At 37.7% G+C, this 17,851-nt stretch overlaps 1 protein-coding gene across 1 annotated transcript; it reads left to right on the top strand.

The window, feature by feature from the left end:
- Positions 1–249: 249 nt before the first annotated feature.
- RBM11 (RNA binding motif protein 11) lies at positions 250–14,314 on the top strand. Its single transcript, XM_017852411.1, has 5 exons — positions 250–427; positions 4,220–4,382; positions 5,774–5,846; positions 10,403–10,502; positions 12,817–14,314. The coding sequence occupies exons 1-5, from the start codon at positions 332–334 to the stop codon at positions 13,228–13,230; spliced, it is 846 nt and encodes a 281-aa protein (XP_017707900.1). The 5' UTR covers positions 250–331; the 3' UTR covers positions 13,231–14,314.
- The last annotated feature ends 3,537 nt before the right edge of the window (positions 14,315–17,851 follow it).

Here is a 17,851-nt window from a genome sequence, read left to right as displayed (position 1 = left end):
TCATTGTATTTAAAATGTTGACTGAATAAATCCAAAATCAATTAATGTGCCAGAAAAAAAGGAAGCCACCCCAGGAGCTAAAGGGTAAGGCCCTTTCTGCATTCATCTTTCTTACTCTCACCCACTCTCCCACCACCCAGCCCTAAGGCAGGCGAGGGAGCCGTGCGGTGGGCGGTTCCCCACGTCCGCTGGGGGCGTGGCCCTGAGGCCTCGCCTGGCCCCCGGCGCGCGCTCCCGGCGCCGGCCGCGCCCCCTCACCCGGGCGGAGCCGTAAAGCCGGAGAAGGGGCGGGGTCTCAGCTCCTACTTCATTCTAGGGCCGAGACCGGAGGATGTTCCCTGCTCAGGAGGAGGCCGACAGGACCGTGTTTGTGGGGAATTTAGAGGCCCGAGTTCGGGAAGAGATTCTGTACGAGCTGTTCCTTCAGGTACCGTCCTCTGGGAAGGGGCGGCGGAGGGGCGGAGCCCGTCGGGCCGGAAGCGTAGCGCGCACCTGGACCACCCGGAGCCCGGCCCCCTTCCGCCCCATCCTGAGCAGGGGTTTTAATTTGGTTTCGCTTTGGCGCACCTGTCTCCAGGTGAGCGTCTGGGGAGTGAAGTGATGGAGCGTTCCCCCGTCCCCATTCCCGCTGCAGAGTCCTGGGGGTGGGCAGGGACAGGGTTCCCTCAACCCCAGTTTCTGATTAAGGGCTTTCACGAGGCTGCCTGGGCCTCGGGTGTGCTGAGGCAGAACCGAAAACCGCCTGGTCACTGTTCGTCAAATAGTAAGCACGCTGACATCCCGCAAAAGGAGAGGGGACGCTTTTATAATGTTTCCTTTTACACCTTGCTTCTTCCTTCAAGTCCTTTTATGCGGAGAGTATTTTTATTCCAGCATGAGAAGTGAGATTTGAGACGATTTGCAGCCAACTTACCGTGACTGTGATCAGTTGATTCCCTGGCCAAGGCCCTTTCATTCATGCCAAGAGGACCTTCTGAAACTTTGAGACCTCGTACCTCTAGGATTAAGCCTGCTGTGTCCTGTATACACGCTCACTTACTGTATTGTCCTATACAGCTAGGTCTCACTTGCCAGAAAGATACCCTCATTCAGCCATTCCCCTAACCATGTAATGATCGGGAATTACCAAATACTAAGGAGGGTGCTGGGAATACAAATTGAAGAGACACCCTTTCATCTTCCTAAAAGGGAGAACTTAAAATTACAGATAAAAAGAGAACGGGACATAGATAGAAAAGTGGTTCCGAGTGCGAGTTCTGAGGTCAGCAGTGTGACTCTGAGCCTGTCAATGAATTCCTCAGTGCCTCAGTTTCCTTATATGTCAAAAGAGAGTAATAGGATCTGCAGTATAATGTGGCTGTCGGAATAGATGGCCTAATGGTAAAATGGCTACAGCTGATAGCCATTTTAACTCACTTATGAGTGATATATTCATTTATCACTCATTATATAATCATTTATCACTCATATACTCATTATGATAGCCATAATAACTCACTGTTTGCTACCGCTACTACTGCTAATGGTACTGCTGTTATTAGTGTCTTAATTTAATTTAATGTAACTTAATTTAGGAGAGCTAAGTAATTAAACATGAGGCCAAAGTACGATAAGAAAGCGGCAGCCCTTTATTGCAAATATGCACACACTCTCAGGCGAGGTTCTCTGGTCCTCGGGTATAGGGAAGTCACGCCGGCGCTCTCGGGTGAGGTTCTCCTGTCCACGAATGCCTGGGCGAAGAAGTCACCCCGGCTCCTGCAGGCAGCAGACTTTTATGCATTGGTACTGGAAGGGGGCGGGCAGTGGGCGGGATAAGGGCGTGATAGGGGCGTCTCCATAGGCGTGGCCAGGTAAGTTTCGGTTTCCTCAGATTGAGGTCACGCGGCGCCTGCTCAAGTTGATCTGCATTTTTCCACGCGCGGGTAAGTTGGTGATGAAGAACCCGGAAGCAACATGGATTGTGCCTTCTTGTTCACCTTCCTCCATCTTGTCCTTTCTCCCTCACCCAAACAATTAGTAATAAGAGTAACATCAAGATAAATCAATAGTTACTTCCTCCTATCAGAATAAGGGAAGGTTCCGAGGGAGTCATTTGCAGAACTAAATTTTCAGGATTGAATGGGTCATACGGGTTATTTGGTTGTGAAAGGACTTACTTTTGTCTCTAAACAACTAAAGCAACCCTCTTTTGATTATAGATACAATTTGGTAAAGAGGGTTCTTTCCAGGAATACAGTTTCCTTTCCTGGACGTTAATTTTTTTTTTATTATTTGAAAAATATTATTGATTTTAAGACTTTAAGGTTCATCCTTTTAATTCATCTTTGTAAATGTGTCTCTTTTTTATCAGCTCTAATCCATGTCAGTTTTTTCATTCAGTATCATTTAAAACTTACTATATTAAGTTAAAAAAAAAAACAACACCAAAACCGAAAGAAATATAAAGTAAACTTAGAGTTGTTTTCCCCAGAAGACTTCTTTCACTCTGAGCCTCAAAAAAAAGGAAAGTGAAAGACTGGGGTGGGATTGCATTATACAATAACCGTTATTTTTAGTTAATCAGGACTCGATCAATATCAGTTGTGTGGATCCACAAGACTATATATTATCTTATCATTTTTTATAATTTCCCTCTTCCACCTAAGCAAAATGTAAATTTTATTTAATAGATCAGGTAGAAGCGTAAGTTCTTATTTTTGTCTAGGTATTGAAAGGAATTGCCAAAGTGGAGCTTCTTTTCCACTTTAGGATTCCAACACCCAGCAAAACTTGACAACTATCACACTATGTATTTCATTGTGGTTTAAAAAATACTATAAGGTAATGTGATTGTTGCTATAAGTCTTCATGTTGAATTTTATCTTTAAAAATGCTTTGGATTATCTAAATTTATGTCAAAATTCAAATCACGTAAGCATATTCTGTCCCATAGTGATTACATCTATTTAATATCAGTATAAAATCACCAATTTTATTGGTTTTCTTTATATTACAGTATATTTATCCTTTTACTGTTTTCTTTCAAATTTCTGATTATACTTGGAAATGAGAAAATCAGATTTATTATCATTACACTTTTAATACTAGAGTTGAGATTTAGAGAAAATATAATGAATTCAGTTTCAAATATGTTGAGATTGAAGTACAAAAACATAGATGTCTCCATGAAAGAGACATAGCGGGAAAAGTAGATTTGTTGTTGAGGTGGTCCTGAAAGCCAGAAGGGAAGGGAAGTTAATCCCTGGGAGAGCACAGAGAATGAAAGGAAAAGACTAAATCTTAACACATGGAATTATTTTAAATATGATCATTAATATTTTTCTTTAGAGTAAAAGCAATTTTTTATGTATGCAACTCTACAGAGAAAAATAATCAGTTGTTAAAGTCTGAACCATTCAGCATTATATCAGTTTTTGTGTTTGTAAGTGCCTCCTCCCGTCATTATCATGGCTGTGATGTAATTTTTTGTTAGTTGTAATTAACAATTTTTTATGATATTTGGCTCTGTTTTTAAATCTTCATTGCATATTATAGGTTTTTCTATCAACATAATCTGAATATTTATAATTTATATTTTATTCCATTTTAATAACACACCATGAAATAATATCTCCAGTTGTTAGATTTAGAGCCTCTCTAATTTCTCACACTTACAAATAATGCAATATACTTAAAGTCTTAAACATATTTAAAACATTTTTCCTTTGGAAATTTACCAATGGAGTTTCCAAATCAAAATGCGTAATAAATTTATTTATTCTTGTAAAGATATGTAATCTTCATGACAGAAAATTTAAACTATGATATAACATTGCCAGCTGTTTTGAGGATAACTCAACCAAAATTGAATTTCTCATTTCAGTTAATTTTTGAATTCAACACTGTGAATATATATGGAGACGAAGTATTATTTTAATCTTAGATTTATGTGTTTTCTAAATTGGTTTGTTAAGCCTAACAGAAGGATAGTCTACCATTTCTTTTACAGTTTGAAACTAATACCTAGAATTTCCTGTTCTTAACACCATGTATGTTTCCCCAGTGAGCCAGAAAATACAAAGAAAGTGTGAGGAAGTGCAATATTTATTATTAGAAAGATACATTATCAGCAGAGCCACATAAAGATATTGCTAACACATTTCTTTAGTCTAAAGTTGAATTATTTGAGTATGAAAAAATCTTTGGATTTATGAGAAAATAATTTTTAAGTTTCTTATAGGCGGGGCCACTAACTAAAGTGACTATATGCAAAGACAGAGAAGGAAAGCCGAAGTCTTTTGGATTTGTCTGCTTTAAACACCCAGAATCGGTGTCTTATGCCATAGCTTTGCTGAATGGAATTCGTTTATATGGAAGACCAATTAACGTGCAGTATCGATTTGGTAGGTCCTGTCACTGATTAATCTTCAGAGTGTTTTGTGGTTGGTACTATTCTCAGAGGTGTAAGCAATTTGTTTCCTATATAGTGGAAGACCAAAAAAAAAAAAAGTACCTTCTGGTCATTGTTAAATTTTCTCAGAACACATGTCTAATTCATAATGTTATATAGTTAATTAGTCTTGACAAACCTATAGCATCTTTTCTAAAAATAAAATGTAAGGTATTCGTTTTAGTATCAGCCAGCATGTAGCTATGATGGTTGCTATTGGTCCTTATAAATTGATCAAATCTAAATGAACTGGGGTCACACAACTGTAGCATTTATATAGCAAGAGTATTTACTAATCTTGTCACTGCTAATGTATGGTATTGAATCCGTACTATTTGGAAGATAGAGAGAGGGCATTAGTCCATCTGGGGAAACCTTTCTATACATGTTGCCCAGAATTTTAAGCCCCTGTAAGAGCAAAGTGGCGAAAGGCAACGGTAGAGTTACCCTTCCTAGTGGTGGAAAAAACTTCCTGACATGAATGACTTGAGCAACTTCTCCTGCACACATGTCAGGAACAGATCATTCGTGATTTAGCTGCCCAGAGAATGTGATAACATTATGCCAGCCCTTTCATGTTTCAGGAGACTAACAGAGGCCATCTGTTAATTCTTGCAAAATGTATGCAGCCTCCTCTAAGTGGTTCAGGCTTATTGATCTATCACTTGTTGGTTTTTAAATTCCTCTTGCTATACTAAAAGCAAACAAATAGTAATAACAAAAACAATGCTTTATTGCAAAGCGAAAGTGCATGTTTTTGCATTTTTTTTCTTTTTTTCTTCCTTTCTTTCTTTTTCATTTTTTTTTTTTTAATACATGGTTGTATCACGCTCTCTGGTACTTTCTGGTTAACTTGCACAGCTTGGTATTAGGTTGGTGCAGAAGTAAGTGAGATTTTGCCATTACTTTTTAATGTCTGTAGAATAGGCCAGGGTATATAATGTTTTGTCACATCATGTGTAAGGTTGAATTGGCTTTTGTCCATGAGGGTTAAACTCCTGCCTTGTACACTGGAAGCAAATAACACTTGTTTATTTGCCATTTTTAGTTTACAGGTGTCTAGAACAAACCATCATGTATCTTACAAAGTCCAATGTCAGTGTCATTCTTATTTACAGTCATTGATTTAGACAAAGCTTGATTTTAATTCATTGATACATAGTACTGTAAACAATTTGTAAATATGATTTGAGAGGTCAGATATGCATATATCTTCTCTGAGTATAGAATTTTTAAATCACTACTATGTCCTAAAATATTTTGAGTCACTTTATGGTTTAATATTAGAACTCAAAACAAAAAAAATGCACCATGAAGTAACCTGTTACTCTGTTTCTTTTAAAGGGAGTTCTCACTCTTCTGAACCAACTAACCAAAATTTTGAGAGCTGTGTTAAGATAAATTCATACAGCTACAGGTAATTTTAAAATATTTCTCATTAAAGGTGAAGCAAATATGTTCTTATGCTAAGAGGAGTTTTATATATTTTGGGCTATTGTAAAACTTTACTTTTAGGCATAGGATAAAATTAAGGAATTTCTGCTTTTCCGAGCCCATGAAAAGTGATAGAAAATATTTTCATTTAAAGTTCGGTCTTAATATTTTCAGTAGTAGGGGGTAGAGACTTATATTTGTAGTTTTTTTTTATAGTTTTCCACATGCTTTTCATAGCTGTTAAATCATTTAGACATACAAGGTTTCATCATGGATCATAGAGATACTGTTATTTATGCTTTACATTTGAGTAAATGGAGTTGCAAAAGTTAACCAGTTCTTAAGGTCACAGGATGATAAATTCCTGGCTTTGAAACTAAGCCTTCTGACATTAAGCCATTCAATTAATTATTTTACTCTTTGAAATAACGTCTCTGTGTTAATTTTCAAACTCCTCTAGAATTTTGTATAGCCTGATTTATTGATGCAATGGTAGCCTCCACGTACACTATCTGGCAAGCTATCCCAGAGGTCATGAAACTGAAAGGCTCCCACACTAAATGAAAATGTTCAAATTACACCTTTTATTACATCCATTTTAAAAACAATGAAAAGAAGAAAGATATTGGATAACTTAGCACACTTAGGAAAAGGTGCAAGCAGGCAGAAGGACCAACTAGCTGAGTTGTGGTTACACTAATAAACACATGCCCTGTTTCTCTCTGCTGTATCAGCCTCCCCTTGCTGACTGCAGTACTTCTGCAGCCTCTCTAAGTGGTTCAGGCTTTTTCATGTATCACTGGTTGGTTTTTAAATTTCTCTTGCTATACTAAAAACAAATATGAATAACAAAAACAATGCATTCTTGTAAAGGGAAAGTGCTTCTCTTTGCATTCTCTTTGCATTCTCTTTGCATTTCTTCTTCTGGCTTCATCATGCTCTCTGGTACTGTCCGGTTAACTTACACGGGCTGATAGAATAGGTCAGGGTATATTATGTTCTGATACATCATATAGATGTATGATGTAGATATCTATATCTATATAGAGAGGAGAGGAATAGATATACTCTATTCAGAGTAGAGATATAGATCTACATATCTCTATATAGATATCATATATGGAGAGAGAAGTATTGCTCTGCCAGCTTGTTTACAGTCTATGATAAACATTAAACATGTATATCATCCATACTGCTTTTTTTCTTGTCTTCTTTAGCAGAAGTGAATATTCTCAAGTAAACTAACAATAGCTGACCCTTCTATCCCTTTTTGTTATATCAACCCTCTGAACATAGGAGAGTGGCCCCTTGGGACTGTCAAATATGCAGGGTTACCTTTCAGAGCAGTATTGCACCCCAGACAAAACAGTGTGCTCCTCGTCTTCATTCACCCCAACTTTTCTACATCAGTGAAATCAGAAGTTAGGAAAGGAGGTGGTAAAATTGGATTGCCTGAATTTGCATGTTGGCTCTGCCACTTTATTAACATCAATTAACAGTTTATTAACAGTCTGTTAACACTGTTAATAAAGTAGCAGAGGCAAGATGCAAATTCAGACAAGAACTGGATATGTTATTTTACCACTCTGTTCCCCATCTCTAAAATGAGGATAAAACTTTAAAAGGTTACTGTGAGAATTGAATTTTATAATTAACACAAGGTGCTTAAAAGACTGAGCATACAATGTTCTGCAAATGTTAGCATAAAGGGGGATTTATTACTTTGGTGGGGGAAGCACTATATAGACTCGTGTGTCGAGCCACGTATATAATGTAAGAGCTTCTTTTTTCTACTAGTACCAAGTGGGAAAAGATATCTCGTCTTCCTCAGGAGTTAGAAAGGAACAAACTATTGGTAAGATTTAGATGGAAGAGAAAAGACTAGATGGGCACTAGAATATAGCAGGAAAACTCTGTTATTTTCTAGTTATGTTTGGTACACTGACCCTAAGTCATCACAAATTCTAGAGTAGACAACCTGAGTTATGTGTATATATTGGATATGACATTTCATTAATAATACTTTATTCTTCTAGTATTTCTGATATTATAAAGAAAGTATAAAAAAATGGGTTATCATGTCCCCAAAGTGATTTGCAGAGAAAAATGGTGCTTTTTTACCAGTCTTTGCTCTTCCTTGGAAATGGATTTTTATGCTGTTTCTTGTTTATTGTACCTTCTGCTTTTATGAATGTTTCCTGTATTCGTTTGCTAGGGCTGCTGTAACAAAGTACCACAAACGGAGTACTTGAGCAATAGTTGTTCATTGTCTCATGGTTCTGAAGGCTAGACATCCAAGATAAAGGTGTCAGCAGCATTTCCTTATGAGAGCTATCAGAAATCATCTGTGTCATACCTCTCCCTCAGCTTCTGGTGGTTTGATGTCAGTCGTTGGTGTTTTTCAGCTTGTGGAAGCATTACCAAGAGATCACCTTTATCTTCACATGGCGTTCTTCCTGTGGGCATCTGTACTATAGTTTGAATGTGGCCCTCAAAAGTTCATATGTTGAAATTTTGGTCCCCAGTGCCGCAGTGTGGAGACGTGGGACCTTTGGGATGTGACTGGGTCATGAAGGCTCTGCCCTCATGTATATTTTAATTCATTCATGGATTATTGGATTAATTGGTTATTGAGGAAATGGGTCTGTTATCACAAGTAGATCTGTTGTAAAAACCAGTTTGGCCATCTCTTGTGAGCTCCTTCCTCCTGCCTGTGAGGACTTCTGCCATATTTTGACATAGTATAGCTCACCGGAAGCTAACCATAGCCACCTTCACCAGAAGCTACCTGATCTTGGACTCTGCAGCCTGAAGAACCATGAGCCAAAATAAACCTCTTTTCTTCATAACAAACAGAGTACATGTTTGTTATATAATACCAGTTTGTTATAACAAACAGGTATTGTGTTATAACAACAGAAAATGGAGTAAAACAGTCTGTTTTCAAATTTCCCCTTTTTATTAGGATACCACTCATACTGGATTAGGGACCCATCCTGTTCCAATATGACCTCATCTTAACTAATGATATCTGCAATGACCCTTTTTCCAAATAAGGTAACATTCTGAAATACTGGGGTTTAGGACTTAAATTTTGGGGAGACATGTCAGCCCATCAGAATTCTGAATTTACATGTGGGTCCTCTATGCAGACAACTTTGCATCCCCTGAGGAAAGACAGTGGTTTTATCTGCAGCTGTTTTCATCATGGTGCTAATATCACCACTTCTGCTACTGAGTCCTGTCTTCCCCACTCGGTAACCTCGCTCTATGTTTCATCTTGTTCCTTGCCGTCACTTTCCCCACATGCGTTCTGGTCTTCCTGAGCACTCTCTCCTTAACAGGCTGTTATATTTTTCTCTTTCTGTTACTGAAAAATCTTTCATCCTTCACATCCTTTCTTCCCATTCTTGCCTCAAACTCATTGTTATATAGAAGCTGCTCTTTTTGAAGGTTATCAGGTACCTTCTGACCAGCAATTCAGAGGACCCAATGCTTATCCAGTTTACTCTCCTGTAACAACAGACACCTAATTCTTTTCTTAATGGAGTTTTTGCTTCTGCTGACTTCTATAGTAGTGCTCTCACCACTTGTAAGTGGGGTTCTGCCTAGCCATCTGACTGCTTCCTGTCATTCTCCTTGACTCATCTTTGTCTCCACCTTCCTCTGCTAATTTTAGCCTTCTTCATGGTACACTTCCTATCCTAAGAATTACTAATATTCACATTAAAATTAACAAGTAGACTATTTAAGAGTAGCCATAGAATCTGGCTAGCATTTGTAGCCTCTCCATAGAAGCACATATAACATTTATAAATGTATAAATGAAACTTTGGTACAGTTTTTAAATTAGGTGTTTCAATAATTAACGTGTGGAAGACATCAGCAAATGTGTTCATGTTAGCATTAGCAGTCGGTTTAGGAAAGAGCATAATCTTTATAGTTAAACAGTAAAGGTATCTTTAAAAATAAATGACGTGAGGGGAGGGAACTTAGAGGACAGGTCATTAGATGCAGCAAACCACCATGGCACACTTATACCTATGTAACAAACCTGTATGTGCTGTGCATGTATCCCAGAACTTAAGGTAAAATTTTAAAAAATTAAATTACATTTTAAAAAAACTGATGAAAATTTCTAGCTTCTTAAATTTTTTTTATATCTGGAAAAGATTGAAGTGTACCCTTTGTAAATACTAACAACTTGCTTTGCTCTTTCAATATCTAAGTGTTATTCGTCTTTATATAAATAGAATACTGTCCAGCAGTTTTCTATCAGAAAGCCAGATTTGACTTTAAGTATCAAGGCTTCAATATTTAGTAAGTGATTTATTGCTGTGTCACTGTGGTATCAGTAATAATAACTGATTATTTGTGTATGTGTTTAAGGTAATTAATTACTGTTTAACTGAATGCTGTCCGATAAGCTTGCCTTCTCTGTCTTTGTAATTATGAAGAACTTACATTTTTCTTAAGAGAAAATAACATTTGTAAGAGGAATTTTAAGATTTTATTACTTCTTCTTTCATGTCCTCAAAGGAATGAAGAAATGGTGGTGGGCAGATCTTCCTTTCCCATGCAGTGTTTACCAATTCATAATACTTCTTTACCTCAAGAATATTTTCCCTTTCAGAAGATGGTAAGCTTAATATGCATTTTATTCAGTATATAATATGATACAAACTATGAAGAACATGAAGACTATTTGTAACATATGGTGCCCAAATCTAAACTGGGATGAAGGCACAAGATGTCCCAGCACTGTCCTCCAGTGTTGTCCTGCCCTAGCACCATCATCCTAAATTTCACTTCTAATGCCTTAGCAAATGGCCATGGTGTCAACAGAAAAGGGGTGGATGGCAGTGACGACACACTGCAGTCCAAGTGAAATTTGAGTAGAGAGTTCTAATGTAAATGACTATTTTAAAAGACGTTTGCAGTGGCCGGACACGGTGGTTCACACCTGTAATCACAGCACTTTGGGAGGCCAGGGCAGGATCAGTTGAGGTCAAGACCAGCCTGGCCAACACAGTGAAACCCTCTCCATCATAAAAATAGAAAAAAGTAACCGGGTATGATGGTGCACACCTGTAACCCCAGCTACTTAGGAGGCTCAGACATGATTGCTTGAACCTAGAAGGTGGAGGTCGCAGTGAGCCAAGATTGTGCTCCAGCCTGGCCAATAGAGCAAGACTCTGTCTCAGAAAAAAAAAAGACCAAAAAAAAGTTTGCAGAATTGAATAATTTGAATAATTTCACTTAGTGAAGTATTTTTATGTAATGTTATCAGTCCTAAATAGATTGCTTTTGGACATGGATTTTGAAAGTAAATTTCTCTTTTTAATTAAAGACAAAACTATATGAAGGTTCTCAATTGGTCGAGTAAACTAAATTATTTCCAGAGACTACCAAAAATTGCTTTTGACCCAGAAATCTTAATTATGGACTTCATTGTGAAAGGGGAACTTATTTTTTTCAATTCCTCATAAACAAGAAATTGAAGTCCAGGGTTGTTAATCAACAGTCCCAAGATTTTCAGCTTGTTAGTGATAGGTGTAGGACTAACCCAGGTCTTCTGACTCACATACTGTTATTTTTGCAAATACCCAACGTATACGGGAGGTTGAGATTTGTTAAATATCCATTTTCAATTTTTAAACGGAAAGAAATTTTCCTGTAAAATGATACTTTTAAACTTCTGGTAAAAACAAACAAACAAACAAACAAAAAAAAAACCTTTTCTTAATTATGGTAAAACATTAGTAAACAATCAGTTCTCATCTGAAACTCTAAATGTCTTCATCTGAGCATTTTTTGTCTTTTGGTAGAGATGGGGTAGGAGAGAGACCCAAGTTCATGGTATCTCTATTAATCTTTAATCTGCTTTGAATAGTTAGAAATTTGAGTTAAGAGCTTGTTTGTTTTTAAAGGAAGTATCTCTCTATCTAAACAATAAATAACTATGCTATACAATATGTTAGCCAGATATGCACCTAGGAAGGCTCAGTTTTAAAAATTTATTAATTTTAATTAATTTAAGTTAAAATTTAAAAACGCGGAATACTTGGTTCAGTTTTCAGAAAAACTTTTAGGTTATTTAAAACAAACTTGGGCCATGTGAGTGTATTTTTTTTTCAACTCTAAACTTGATGTAATTAAATTCAGATCAAGGTGTGTTTCAAGAAAAAATTTAGCATTCAAATGAGATATTGCCGTAAGTATAAAATATACCTCATATTTTGAAGACTTCATGTGAAGAAACAGTAAAATATCTCATTAATTTTATGTCATTTACATATTAAAATTATATCATTTAAATTGATATATTGGGATAATAAAATACATTGTTTAATTTCACCTATTTATTTTTACTTTTGTATTGCAGTTATTAGATTTAAAACTACATGAGGGCTGGGCACAGTGGCTCACGCCTGTGATCCCAGCACTTTAGGTGGCCGAGGTGGGTGGATCACCTGAGGTTGGGAGATCAAGACCAGCCTGACCAATATGGTGAAATGCTGTCTCCACTAAAAATACAAAAATTAGCTGGGTGTGGTGGTGTGCGCCTGTAGTCCCAGCTTATTGGGAGACTGAGACAGAAGAATTGCTTGAACTCAGAAGGTGGAGGTTGCAGTGAGCCAAGATTGCGCCACTGTACTCCAGCCTGGGCAACAAAGTGAGACCCTGTCTCAAAACAAACAAACAAACAAACAAAAAACTATTTCCATTGGATAGCACTAATCTGTATTGTAGTGAGCTATACATAACCTCAACTCTTTATATTGACTCTTTAATGAAACACCTACCTTTCTACTATGAGAGGTCACTGTCTTTCTTATACCAAAACACAGTTTAGTTTATTCATGGCTATTGTATAATACATGTAAACTGTTAACTTTTTTCCTTAATCTTTTGGATTTGCTTTGGTAGATGAATGTCTTTTGTTTTCACAGCAGTGGCATGCGTATAATCCAGTGCTGCAGCTTCCTTACTATGAGATGACAGCTCCACTTCCTAATAGTGCATCCGTGTCTTCCTCACTGAATCATGTTCCAGATCTTGAGGCTGGACCCAGCTCATATAAATGGACTCACCAACAACCAAGTGACTCTGACCTTTATCAGATGACAGCTCCACTTCCTGGTAGTGCATCCGTGTCTTCCTCACTGAATCACGTTCCAGATCTTGAGGCTGGACCCACCTCATATAAATGGACGCACCAACAACCAAGTGATTCTGACTTCTATCAGATGAATAAACGAAAGAGGCAAAAGCAAACAAGCGATAGTGATAGTAGCACAGACAACAACAGAGGCAACGAATGTAGCCAAAAGTTCCGAAAGTCTAAGAAGAAGAAAAGATACTAGTATTACCTACAAATGAAACTTACCTATACTGATCTTAGTTCTCTTATGAAAAAAATAACATGTTATTCCATCAAATAACCAATGTCATGGCTATCTTGTCTTTTGAAATATATAGTAATAAGACTTATCTCTGGTTGCTGTTCAATTTTTGCCTTGAATGACAAAAGCTTTCTAAAAATAATATAATGTACCACTTTTGTATTTGTCATTATATTTTGACCCATTGGTAATAAATAGACTATTGTCATTTTATTAGTACCAATGATGACATTTCACCAAACTATTAATCAAAAGTCACTTATTGAACACATTGATAAAGCACCATGCTCCCTTTGATTATCCCCTGTAACCAACACTCAACTACAAATAGGCTGGGATTCAATGTGGAGTGGTGGATTTCCTGAAAGAAAGTCATGCATATATTTAAGGATTGCATATTGTTTCTAATGAGGATGTAATAAACAGACATTAGTACCCCTTTCTTTTAGTATCTAAAGATGTTGTTTCTGAGCCATACTCTTCTTCAGGTTTATTTTATAAAGTGAGGACATATGATAATGATACCAAAGGAAAGATAATTCTCATGAAACCAACTTTTGGATCATTCCCTTTTTATACAATTGCGTATTTATAGGGATACCTGCCTCTTCTCATGTATTAATTGTATGTCATTAAAATAAGTTGGCTATGTCAGTGTGTATTATTCACCTCTTTTGCTAGCAAGGTTTGAGATGATATATTAACATATATAAATCATGAAAATGAGCAAGTAAATAGAATAATATTTTATTAATGTGTGATATGTAATACTTATTGTCTAAATCAAGTTTCCTATTTTTGGTTTATTTATTTTAAAAGAAAAATAAAATGTGTTGTTTATTTGGGCATTTCTGTTTATAGCTCATTACAAACTAGAGTGATGAAAATATGTATTTACTAAAGCTAATTGAAAGAGTCATGCAACTCAGTTGGGAATTAACCACCCAATTCAATAGTAAAGGCCATGCTTGGATGTTTCTTTTGCATGTTGCCTAGCATTTTACAGATATTTATTATTTTAAAAAAAAGGATATGTTTTAATGAAGGGAGTAACTGAATTTTAATCTTGGTTATAAATATATAATACAGTGACGTTTGAAACATAAATATTAGTCTATTTCTATCTAATCAAAATGCAAAACAATTTTCCTTTTGTAGCTGATACGGTTTGGCTCTGTGTCCACACCCAAATCTGACCTTGACTTGTAATCCCCATTATTCCCTTATGTCAAGGGCAGGACCAGGTGGAGGTAATTGGATCATGGGGCAGTTTCCCTCATGCTGTTCTTGCAATAATGAGTGAGTGTCATGAGATGTCATGGTTTCATAAGCATCTGGCATTTCCCCTGCTGACACTCCGTCCTGCTGCCTTGTGAAGAAGGTGCCTGCTTCTCCTTTGCCTTCTACCATTATTATAGGTTTCCTGAAGGCCTCCCCAACAGTGCTGAATTGTGAGTCAATTAAACCTATTTCCTTTATTAATTACCCAGTATCAGGTATTTATTTGTACCAAATACAGTTATTTGGTACCGGGAGTGGGACACTGCTATAAGGATACTGGAAAATGGGGAAGAGACTTTGGAACTGGGTAACAGGCAGTGGTTGGAACAGTTTGAAAGACTCAGAAGAAGACAGGAAAATGTGGGAAAGTTTGGAACTCCTTAGAGACTTGGAGGGCTCAGAAGACAGGAAGATGTGGGAAGACTTGGAACTTCATAGAGACTTGTGGCATAGCTTTTGACCACAATGCTAATAGTGATATGGGCAATGAAGTCCAGGCCGAGGTGGTCTCAGGTGGAGATGAGGAACTTGTTGGAAACTGGAGTAAAGGTCACTCTTCCTGTGCTGTAGCAAAGAGACTGTTGGGATTTTGTCCATGCTCTCTATAGATAGAGATCTGTGGAATTTTGAACTTGAGAGAGATGAATTAGAGTATTTGGTGAAAGAAATTTCTAAGCAGCAAAGCATTCTAAGATGTGACTTGGGTGCTCTTAAAAGCATTCAGTTTTATGCATTCACAAAGATATTGTTTGGAATTGTTTAAAAGAGAAGCAGAGCATAAAAGTTTGAAACATTTGAACACTTGCAGCTTGAGGATGAGACAGAAAAGAAAAAAAAAATTTCTGAAGAGAAATTCAAGCTAACCGCAGAAATTTGCATAAGGAATGAGCCAAATGTTAATCACCATGACAATGGGAAAATGTCTCCAAGGGATGTCAGAAGTCTTCATGGCAGCCCCTCCCATCACAGGCCCAGACACCTAGGAGGAAAAAAATGGTTTCATGGGCCAGTTCCAGGGCCTTGCTGCTTTGCACAGTCTCAGGACTTGGTGCCCTACATTCTAGCTGTGGCTAAAAGGGATCAACATACAGCTCAGGCCATCACTTCAGAGGCTGCAAGCCCCAAGCCCTGGCAGCTTCCATGTGGTGTTGAGCATGTGGGTGCACAGAAGTCAAGAACTGAAGTGTGGGGACCCCCCTCCTAGATTTCAGAGGATGTATGGAAACACCTGGATGTCCAGGCAGAAGTTTACTGCAGGGTCAGAGCCCTAATGGACAACCTCTGCTAGGGCAGTGCAGAAAGGAAATGTGGGGTTGGAGCCCCACAGGAGTCTTCACTGGGACACTGCCTAGTGGAGATATGAGAAGAGGGCTACTGTCCCTCAAACCCCAGAATGGTATGTCTGCCGACAGCTTGTGCCATGCACCTGAAAACTGCAGACACTCAACACCAACCTGTGAAAGCAGCCAGGAAGGGGCTGTATCCTGAAAAGTCATAGGGGCAGAGCTGCCCAAGGTCATGGGAGCCCACCTCTTGCATCAGCATGACTTGGATGTGAGACATGGAGTCAAAGGAGATCATTTTGGAACTTTAAGGTTTAATGACTGCCCTATAGGATTTCAGACCTGCATGGGTCCTGTAGCCTCTTTATTTTGACCAATCTCTCTCATTTGGAATGAGTGTATTTACCCAACGCCTGTATCCTCATTGTATCTAGGAAGTAACTAAGTTGCTTTTGATTTTACAGGCTCATAGGTGGAAGGGTCTTGCTTTGTCTCAGATGAGACTTTGGACTTGAACTTTGGGTTAATGCTGGAATGAGTTAAGACTTTGGGGACTGTTGGAAGGGCATGGTTGTGTTCTGAAATGTGAGGACGTGAAATTTGTGAGGTCCAAGGGCAGAATGATATAGTTTGGGTCTGTGTCCCCATCCAAATCTCACCTTGAATTGTAATCTCCATTATCCCTACATATCAAGGACAGGACCAGGTGGAGGTAATTGGATCATGGGGATGGTTTCCCCATGCTGTTCTCATGATAACGAGTGAGTCTCAGGAGATCTGATGGTTTTGTAAGCATCTGGCATTTCCCTGCTGGTATTCACTTCATCCTGCTGCCTTGGGAAGAAGGTGCCTGCTTCTTCTTCACCTTCCACCATCATCATAAGTTTCCTGAGGCCTCCCCAGCAAGGCAGAACTGTGAGTCAATTAAACCTCTTTCTTTTATAAATTACCCAGTCTCAGGCATTTCTTCATAGCAGTGTAAGAACAGACTAATACAGTAGCTTTATCTATAATTCATGTTTTGAAAATTTAGGCTGGAAAATACAAGATTTTTTTCTTTTAAAATTCACACTTTTGCAACTTAGAATCATGCCAAAGGGAAAATATGTTTCTGAGTAATTAGAAAATAATAAATCTTACACAACATATTAACTTCCCCTCAGCCTTTCCTTTAGTTCTTCTGAAGTTTACCTTAGCCCTAAATTATTTCACTGGGATTGGAATTTTAGGAAATATGTATTAAGGAATGTCTTTAGCAGTTAAGGAAAACATACATCTAAGAAAATTATTTTGAAATATTGTTACATGAACTAAAATGTTANAATTAACCACCCAATTCAATAGTAAAGGCCATGCTTGGATGTTTCTTTTGCATGTTGCCTAGCATTTTACAGATATTTATTATTTTTAAAAAAAAGGATATGTTTTTAATGAAGGGAGTAACTGAATTTTAATCTTGGTTATAAATATATAATACAGTGACGTTTGAAACATAAATATTAGTCTATTTCTATCTAATCAAAATGCAAAACAATTTTCCTTTTGTAGCTGATACGGTTTGGCTCTGTGTCCACACCCAAATCTGACCTTGACTTGTAATCCCCATTATTCCCTTATGTCAAGGGCAGGACCAGGTGGAGGTAATTGGATCATGGGGGCAGTTTCCCTCATGCTGTTCTTGCAATAATGAGTGAGTGTCATGAGATGTCATGGTTTCATAAGCATCTGGCATTTCCCCTGCTGACACTCCGTCCTGCTGCCTTGTGAAGAAGGTGCCTGCTTCTCCTTTGCCTTCTACCATTATTATAGGTTTCCTGAAGGCCTCCCCAACAGTGCTGAATTGTGAGTCAATTAAACCTATTTCCTTTATTAATTACCCAGTATCAGGTATTTATTTGTACCAAATACAGTTATTTGGTACCGGGAGTGGGACACTGCTATAAGGATACTGGAAAATGGGGAAGAGACTTTGGAACTGGGTAACAGGCAGTGGTTGGAACAGTTTGAAAGACTCAGAA

The sequence above is a fragment of the Rhinopithecus bieti genome, unplaced genomic scaffold (genome assembly GCF_001698545.2).
Source record: "Rhinopithecus bieti isolate Rb0 unplaced genomic scaffold, ASM169854v2 scaffold_34373, whole genome shotgun sequence".
Taxonomy (NCBI): Eukaryota; Metazoa; Chordata; class Mammalia; order Primates; family Cercopithecidae; genus Rhinopithecus; species Rhinopithecus bieti.
This window is presented reverse-complemented; position numbering and strand designations above follow the sequence as displayed.

Bases quoted from the DNA above. Each gene is read 5' to 3' on its own strand.
- RBM11 (XM_017852411.1), top strand. From the start codon at position 332: ATGTTCCCTGCTCAGGAGGAGGCCGACAGGACCGTGTTTGTGGGGAAT. The intron at 428-4,219 runs GTACCGTCCTCT...AGTTTCTTATAG, and splicing joins TGTACGAGCTGTTCCTTCAG to GCGGGGCCACTAACTAAAGT. The intron at 4,383-5,773 runs GTAGGTCCTGTC...TTTCTTTTAAAG, and splicing joins TAACGTGCAGTATCGATTTG to GGAGTTCTCACTCTTCTGAA.